We start from the raw sequence: 9,740 nt of genomic DNA, 5'->3' as shown, positions 1-9,740 counted from the left end.
AATGTGCCTCTGTGATATGCAGATTGTTTCTAGCAAAAGGCAATATTAGCCTCCAGCTGACGAGAAACTTTTGCCCCTTCCTTAACCACCTAGAACAGGGGTGGGGAACCTATTTTCTGTCAGGGGCCATTTGGATATTTATAACATCATTCGCAGGCCATACAAAATTATCAACCTAAAAATTACCCTGCTATATTTGTTCAAACATTTAATTTACTCTCCCCTAATGCCTTGGCAGGGCCAGACCAAATGATTCCGTGGGGCTTATATGGCCTATAGGCCAGAAGTTCACCCCTGACCTAGAAGAACCTGAATTAAAGGCATTGACCATAATAAGCCATGGTCAGAGATAATCTCTTTTGACCTATCTGTAGGGCAGGAAAAACTTCTATTTACTGAGCATCTGCAATGACCCTTTGAAGCCCCTGAAGCAATTTAAGTCATCTCTAGCTCAACCTGTCTCATGTACCCACTAGAGGCCCAGTGCACGTATTCATGCATGGGTGGGGTCCCTCGGCCTGGCGGGCAATTGGGGCTGATCTGGACCATCTTGCCCAGTCCCAATATGGCTGACTGGGGCCTGCCAGTGGGGGGGGACGGACCGCAGGAGGTTGGCCGGCCACAGGAAGTTGGCTGTGGGAGCACACTGACCACCAGGGGGAAGCTCCTGTGTTGAGCATCTGCCTCCTGCTGGTCAGTGCATGTCATAGCTACCAGCCGGTTGTCCAGTTGTCTGGTCGTCCAGTCATAATGGTTGCTTAGGCTTTTATATATACAGATGTTATCATTCTATTTCTTAACCTCTCATGCCTACTGGGTCTCCGAGTCTCTCATGTATGTGGGATTCCCATACATATGTATGTATTAAATCTGGTTATTATCTCTTGCTAATCTTTCTCATGCCTATTTGATTATTAGAACAGCCAGAAGTACATTGAGGGTAGAGGGAAGTTTGTTCCACCCTCACATCATACAAGGGCAAAAACTTTGATTAAAGTTCTCACACTTAGTGAAACTACAACTCAACTAGCAGAATTTTATCAGGAGGAGATGCAAATAATTTCTATCTAACAGAACATATAATACCAAAAATTATAGTTTATGGGCCTAGTTGCAGTTAATGAAACTATCTTATCCGAACATTTATTTGTTAAATTATACATACCTCTACCTTAGCCTTCCTTCCTTCCTTCAGGCCTTCCTTCTTTCCTCCCTCTTTCCTTTCAGTTTCTTTCTTCCTCTCTCAACCATCTATGCATCTATGTATTTATCTATGTAGCTATGTATCTATGTATCTATCTATCTAAACTTGCCAAATGCTCTTTGGACCAGTTTTAATATATTCTTAATGGTTCATCTCATTAATTAAAGAGTTAAAACTATGTGAAACATAGTTCATTTTATATTTACATGGAAGTCATGTTGTTGAATCTTTTGAAAATTAGCAGTTTTGTAGGTCATCCATTAAAACATGCAACTGAGCCCACCTGATGGGGCCAAGTACACTGTCATGCAGAAAAGTGTATGTATTTACTGGGCTATTTAATCTTGAGGACATCTTCATTTAGTTTGATGACTCTGGGAATCTCAAAGTTTTGTGTGTGTTTTTAGTTTATGATTTTTGTTTGTTTCTGATTCACGCAGACTGAAAATTTCTTTTTTACCTGTGGGAAACATAAATGGACATTGAGTATTATGGTTGACCATTTGATGATCTTTGTCAATAGACAATGGAGATCAATCCTCTGTCACATGAAAGATGACAGAGAATCTAGTCTGTATTTATTATTCTTTAGATATCTGTTTGTTAACTGGGAAGGAGAGCAAGTTTTTGAGGTCTTGACTAGGTTTTACCTTTTATTTGTGGCTAAAGCTGCAGCTCTGAAGCCGAGGGGTCTCTACACTTTTCTGGGTGTGTCATTAAGGAAAGTGTTTACCTTTTTTTAGGTGAGTGTGAATAATTTTGCTATATCTTAAGAGTATTAATAAATTAGATTATCATATATTTTAAATTAAAAGAGCTCTATTTATATTGATATATGAAGAGTATTTTCAAAATTCACAGAAATTAAAGAAACAGAGTTTTTAATATTATAAAATGATTGAATAAAAATAAAACTTTCTTACTGAAACTCCTTGTTCAGAAACATTCTATGTTGGTAGTTACAAAATAGTCATGAGGATACAAAGTACAGCATAAGAAATATAGTCAATAATATTGTAATAACTATATACGGTGCCAGTTGCATATTAGAAATATCAGGGGGAACACTTTGCAAAGTATATGATTGTCTAATCACTATACAGCACACCTGACACTAATATAAAATAATAGTGATTATAAACTGTAATTAAAAAAATAATTAAAAAAGATAACTTTATGAATTCAGATTAACATAATTAAAATGTATCTTTGGACAAATTAGAAAGATTTAATAATTTTGCTCTAAGTAAATAAAAAAGCAGAATATATCTTTTATATATATATATAAAGGCAAGTGACTGGAACGATAGGAATGACCAGAACAACCAGAATGATGGATCATTATGACGTGCACTGTGGCCAGCCAACCAACCCGATTGGGGGTGGGGCCAGCTGGCCAACCTCCTGAGGCCCCTCCCCTGGGCCAGCCTGACTCCAATGGGGTCGGCCAGCCCACCCCACCCATGCATGAATTCATGCACTGGGCCTCTAGTTAAGTATAACACTAGATTTTATATTCATAAGATTTTTTTATCATAAAATATCCTCTTTAAACTGAATGTCAAAAATGTTTTATATGGATTTATTGATCAAATAAGCTGACAGTTATTTACATTTTTGAGAATTTGAAAAAGGAAATCAGTGTTTAACAAAATTGGATAATAATTCCAATAAACACTTTATAGCATTAATTATATTTGTTATGTATTAGCTTAAACATTATAATATTTAAAGTAACCTAAAAATGTGAGTAAATGTTAAATAAAGTTAATATATAAATATTCTTTGGATATCTGTTTAATTACTCAGTAATGGTAAGTACTAAAACATTGATACTAAGCATAATTGTAAACATAAATTTTGCTTCTTATTTTTATGTGTTTCAAGAGACTCTCCCTTTGGGTCACCTAAATAAAGATGCTTATTTTCTACCTTAAAAAGATATTTAAAAATGTATGTAGCAGTAGAAAATTGTGTTGTACATATTCATGAATTTTGATAGTCTACTAGGATGCTTAAGTATGATAGACATTTCTTAATGAACCATCTCTAAGCATTTTCTCTGAAATTGGTATGATTTCTTTTGGTTAAAAGTTATAATTAACATGAATAGTTGAGATTATCCTAGGGAAAATGATGATCCAGAAGCATAAATGTGGACACAAAGTAATAAAATGTGTTTTTTAATCAATTCATATAAAACGAGTAGTCTAATGTGTTTGTTTATTTCATAATTTGAAAGAGGATAGTGAAAAGCAAAAGCTGAATGGTTATAAAAATGTTTCCAATACTCACAGAAGGGGATTTTTGCTTGTCTTAGTTTAAAATATCTGGATCTGTAAAGACACAAGTGTTGTGTAGTTTTGCCAAAGTTGGCTCAGTTTGATGTGCTTATTTTTTAGATGCCATGAAGAGTTTACTGCCAAATATTGATGCCAAACTGGAATTTGTCTTTCACACTGTTAAAATGATAAATGATCCTCTTTTACCTTCTGTGCAATCTGCCCAGAAATAGTAGAGATTCCATGGCCTACCAAAATAATTTTGTCTTTTTGAGATAACTTTATCATTCTCTTCATTTTAAAAAATAGAACAGTTTCCTATCATATAAAAGATATGTTTCCTTCTAATTTGTTGCCCAGGTATCCATATTCTATCTTTTTTTTAAAATTTATCTTTATTGTTGAAAGTATTACATATGTTCCCTTCTCCCCCACATTGACCCCTTGTAGCCTGTACCTGCCCCCAACCAAGGCCTCCACCACACTGTTGTCTGTGTCCATGGGTGTGCATATATGCATATAAATTATTTGGTTAATCTCTTCCCACTCACCCGTCCTCACCTCCCTTTGAGATTCCTCAGTGTCTTCTATGCTTCTGATTTTACTAGAGGCCTGGTGCATGAAATTCATGCACTTGTGGTGGGGGGTGGGGGGAGACGGGCGGGGGTCTCTAAGCCTAGCCTGTGCTCTCTCACAGTCCTGGAGCCCTTGGGAGATATCCAACTGACGGCTTACCCCTCAGTCGGACATCCTTAGCGCTGCCACAGAGGCGGGAGAGGCTCTCACCACTGCCGCTGCGCTTGCCAGCCATGAGTCTACCTTCTGGCTGAGCGGGGCACCCCTTGTGGGAGCTCACTGACCACCAGGGGGCAGCTCCTGCATTGAACGTCTGCTCCCTGGTGGTCAGTGCACATCATAGTGACCAGTCATTTGGTCAATTTACATATTAGCCTTTTATTATATAGGATTGTCAGAAGAGCAGGCCCTCCACTTCAGAAAAAAATGAAAATTATAAGTAAAATGTTTACACCAAAACATCTCTTATGTTTCCCAGAAAACCCCCTTGAAGTGATATAGAACTCCTTTTTCACGTTCTAAAAGTGATACTAGATATAGATTTGTTTGTTGTCTTCCATGGTTTTCAATTAGCAAAATGCAATTTAAGACCTGCATAGGAATTGTTGAATAAGAAAAGATGCTGAGACTACCAAAGCTAAGTTTGAAGAATTATAATATTATTAATAGAAATATTTCTATAAAAATACCTTGAAGATTTGTCAATGACTTTGTAATCTGTGGTTCATTCTTAATTTCATGGGAAACATGGATCAAATTCTTAGCACATAGCTATATCCTGCACCCCAATAAAAAATTTTACTCTTCTATGTTCTTATATTGTTGGCAAGAAATTGACCACAGTCATTTATTATCATTATCAAACAGGTTTTTGCTTCCTTCTGATGGTGGCCTGAAGGCTCTGCTATAAGCTCCATCTAGGATTTATATATTAAACAACAAAAGGACAATCACACTGCATTATGGAAAGAACAGTATTAGATACTTTGAACTACTGATACTGCAAAGAGTGGGCTGTTGTATACAGGTGTCCAAGCTGACATGGCTTAGACAACTTTCAGATATACCAGTTGAGTGAGACATTACATAGAAATTTCTTTATTGTCCAGAAACAAATGAAAACACACTGCTGATCCCCAATCCAACAGAATAATTCCCCAGGATTAAATAACCGACAAGTGCAATTTAACTGCAGTTATTTGTGTGGAATATTATTGATGATATTTTTAATATTCTATTTTTATGGATCGATGAAGTCACTATCTCTATGCCTCGATTTAGTGGACTATATTTTCTTAAACGGAAATAAAACATGTTAATGGTATCTGGTTGTCACTGACCCCTACCTCCTCTTGCCCTTGCCCAGAATTCAGAAACAAGCAACTTTTTTGAGTTTCCTTACATTTTAGGGCAAGAGAGTCATTTGCATCCATTCAATGAAACCTGTCTTCCTATTTATCAGTATATGATCGGACAAATTGTATAGCCAAGGCCTCACCTTAGTGTCACATTGGAGAATGATTCTCATTTACTGCAATCAGGCATGGCAATCCCACTATTGAGAAATGTGTTGACTTTATCTGCGAATCCGGCGCTTTGAGCCCCTACTCACCGGGGACATTGTGACATATTTTGCCACATGGTATATATATGAAAATGTCCCTAAATCTCTCAGATGGCTCTCACCCAATACCGGGTTTGCGGAGCGCCACTCTCACCAGCAGTGAAGAAGTTGTTTCCTGGCAGGGAAGCAGCGGGCAGCACCTGCAGAAGAGCGGGGAGGGGAGGGGAGGGGCGGGCCGCGAGGGCGGGGCGGGGCTGGGTGGGAGGGGCGGGGCTGGGTGGGAGGGGCGGGGCTGGGTGGGAGGGGCGGGGCTGGGTGGGAGAGGCGGGGGAAGATGGCTGCGGTGAGTCGGGGCGTGAAGGGCCTGGTGGCCGTCATCACCGGGGGCGCCTCGGGCCTCGGTCTGGCCACGGCGGAGCGGCTGGTGGGACAGGGGGCCAGTGCCGTGCTGCTGGACATGCCCGGCTCCAGCGGGGAGGAGCAGGCCCGGCGGCTAGGGAGGAGCTGCGCCTTCGCCCCAACCGACGTGACCTCGGAGGAGGACGTGCGCGCAGCTCTGGCTTTAGCGAAAGGAAAGTTTGGCCGCGTGGACGTGGCCGTCAATTGTGTCGGCATCGCGGTGGCCCTCCAGACCTACGACCTGAAGAGCAGGCAGGCCCACCCCTTGGAGGACTTCCGACGAGTGATCAACGTGAATCTCATCGGCACCTTCAACGTGATCCGCCTCGTGGCCTGGGAGATGGGCCTGAACGCACCAGACCGAGGAGGCCAGCGAGGGGTCATCATCAACACGGCCAGCGTGGCCGCCTTCGAGGGCCAGGTGGGCCAGGCGGCATACTCCGCTTCCAAGGCGGGCGTGGCGGGCATGACGCTGCCCATTGCCCGGGACCTGGCGCCCCTGGGCATCCGCGTCATAACCATCGCTCCCGGCCTGTTTGGCACCCCGCTGATGACCACCCTCCCTGAGGAAGTGTGCAACTACCTGGCCAACCAGGTGCCCTTCCCCCGCCGCCTGGGCCACCCTGCTGAGTACGCGCACCTGGTACAGTGCATCATCGAGAACCGGTTCATCAACGGAGAGGTCATCCGGCTGGATGGGGCCATCCGCATGCAGCCTTGAGGGGAGGGGCAGACGAAGCACACTCCTCCGTCCTTCCCCTGGGACGCTGTGCTCCAGCTCGGGAGGAAGCCCGCTAGCCATTGTGTATCTCTGCCCACTAATCACCTTCTGTGCCTAATAAAGTCTATTTCTTACAGGAAAAAAAAATGAAAAGAGGAATTTACCCAAATTCATGAGGACCGCACATGAAATCTGGCAGAGAAAATGTCCTGTAATTGGTTTTCTAGCTTTGGAATAGATGATCAAATAAGCCAAACTTCTCCAAACCCAACCTGAGATTCGGTATCAGAATTTTGGGACCATAGGTAGTCCTCTGGCATTTGTACTTGGCCAATACGGAATGGCCCTAGCTTTACAGAGCAAACTCAAGAAGACTTGTATGGTTAGTGAATACTCTTATAACACCCATTTGTATATTAACAGTAAAAGGACAATCACAGTGCCTTGTGAAGGTTTTAAGTACTTTGAACTAATCAGGTCAAATCTAAACCCACAAACATTTTTGTGAACAAAAATAATCTTTGAAGATTACTTATGATCTCAATGTGATAAAAAGTAAAAAAAACAAACAAAACAAAAACAAAACAACAACTCTGAAACTTAAAGAAAAAAGTTATCTTTTTTGATGTTTTATATTGAAAGGTAACTGAAGGATTATCTAGGAGAATGACTTGTGCATGACATTGTTTACTATTGATTTGTAGTCCCAGACTTGATAGGAGATTTCCTCAGTAAAGGAATTAATTCTTGTCAGGTGGGACAGGTAATCCAAATGATTATAGATTATGGACTGTTGGACTTCAACCAATTTTGTATCTAATGGAGCAATTTATATAGTAATAGCTCTTCATTAATTTATTCAATGTATACTCACATGCTCCATCATTTAATTAGTTGAATAAATTTTCATGAATCAATTTATAGGAAATATATTTCTTAATATTTTAAAAATTATCTATAATAATAAAAGCATAATATGCTAATTAGGCCAGACAGCTGGATGACTTTCCGGATGACCTTCTGGATGAAGCCAGGGCTGCAGAGGGCTGAGCCTCTTGCACAAATTTTGTGCATCAGGCCTCTAGTACTTTAATAAATATCATTAGTATACATATATGGAACTAAAAAGAGGGAAACATCATTAAAACATCCCAAATTATGCCAACTCCCCACCACCAGCTATTAATGAAATATGATTTTAAACATCTATCCAGCTGTATGTCTCTACTAGATATATACTGAAGGCATTCATGGCAAAGAAAGTACATCTGGAAATTTTCCTACTAAAACACTTTTAGGGAGGATAATTTTGGTGGGAAATTTTTTTTACTAAATGTAATTTATAATTATATGAATTAATATATTTCTAGATTATTTTTGTTTAACAAACTTTCTCTTCCATGCTTTAGAAATTTATATTTATTCTTCAGAATTGTAGGTTTCTGGAGATATTTGGGGTAATATTTGATACTTGAAAACACATACAAATGAAAATTATTATTCATTTATCTTACCAAGTTGATAACTGAATCTTTTTTTTCTATATCAGTATGCTCTATTTTTCCATTACCTTACTAATGTATTGATGGTATGCTCCGAATTCAGTTACTCTGATGGCTTGCCATTAATTCCAGGTCTATTTCCAGATACCTAAGAAAAAATTGTCAACTAATCGCTAAAGGCTTTCATTTTAAGAATGAAGTGAACTCATTCTATCTTCAGTCCTTGAGCCTTTTGAAGAATTGCTATATAAAGATAATTATTTTCTCTTATACCCAATTGCAGTTTTTGTCCCTGTCCTTCTTAATCTTGCATTATAAATTTTTACTTTGTCTGTAATATTATTTTAAATGCCAAAAAATATGCATTTGAGGATAGTCATCTTCATTTTAGTAATAAACTAAATATATTCATATTGACATTGGGCAATGGCAAAAACATTATTCAGTATACTCAATATTCACTAACTCAGTAATTATGTAATTTTTATAATGAAATAAAATAAAGGGTTTCTTTTAAAACCACAATACAAGAACCCCATTTCTCATGATCTATTTAGCATAATCTCAAGTTTGAGTCTATTTTCCATTCATAAAAATGAATCCCTTGAATGCATAATTTCAGCATATTTCTTTTCTACACTTTGTGAAAACACAAGACATTTGTTTTAATAGTATTTCAATAAAATTATTAAAATTTCAAATTGAGTCATCCATCACATTTTTAAAAAGGTCATAAATTCTGTTCACTAATGTTGACAATGGCTTACCCTAAAATTATCATAAAACTATAACTATATTATCACTCCATTAATTTAATCTTATAAATAGTGGTTTATTAGAATGAAAAATGTTATTGGAAAAATATGTATTTTTTTTCAAGGTTCCTCTAACAAAGCTGTATTTCTTACTGATAGTAAGCACTTTCATCATTACAAGAAGACAATAGTACTACCATTACACTTTACAAAGGCATTTATTTATTATCTGAATGAGATTATAATTAATTCCAAGAACAATTAAATAAATCATTTTATTTATAAAGTTTTTCAGCATCATATTTTAAAAAGATGTAGTATTTGAATTGAGCCAACCTGTTGGTAATCAGTGAAGACAGGAAACCATGATGATACAAATGATTGCTCTAACTTAAGTGGTTGGCAACCTTTAACACTTGTGTAAAATGGTGGCACACTGGGACATTGGGACTGGCAACCAGCTCCTGGCAAAAGCTCAACCCCTTTGGTCTTTACTATTTGGAGTTATCCTTACATTCCTGTCCACTGGCATAGGCACAATCAATACCAATCTTGAATTTCACAACATTTTCCTGCCCTTCAGGTTACTCTAACAGCCAGCGGTTCTCAACCTGTGGGTCGCAACCCCTGAAAATACATCCTGCATATCAGATATTTACATTATGATTCATAACAGTAACAAAATTACAGTTATAAAGTAGCAACAAAAATAATTTTATGGTTGGGGGTCACCACAA

General features: G+C 38.6%; 1 protein-coding gene across 1 annotated transcript; it reads left to right on the top strand.

Moving 5' to 3' along the window:
* The first annotated feature begins 5,959 nt into the window (after positions 1 to 5,959).
* LOC132226464 (3-hydroxyacyl-CoA dehydrogenase type-2-like) lies at positions 5,960 to 6,746 on the top strand. The gene has a single exon (XM_059681108.1). The coding sequence runs from the start codon at positions 5,961 to 5,963 to the stop codon at positions 6,744 to 6,746; it is 786 nt and encodes a 261-aa protein (XP_059537091.1). The 5' UTR covers position 5,960.
* The last annotated feature ends 2,994 nt before the right edge of the window (positions 6,747 to 9,740 follow it).

The sequence above is a fragment of the Myotis daubentonii genome, chromosome 1, assembly GCF_963259705.1.
Source record: "Myotis daubentonii chromosome 1, mMyoDau2.1, whole genome shotgun sequence".
Classification (NCBI taxonomy): domain Eukaryota; kingdom Metazoa; phylum Chordata; class Mammalia; order Chiroptera; family Vespertilionidae; genus Myotis; species Myotis daubentonii.
Note: the sequence above shows the minus strand (reverse complement) of the source record. Positions and strands in the feature narration are given on the sequence as shown.

Coding starts and splice junctions, on each gene's coding strand:
- LOC132226464 (XM_059681108.1), top strand. CDS start 5,961: ATGGCTGCGGTGAGTCGGGGCGTGAAGGGCCTGGTGGCCGTCATCACC.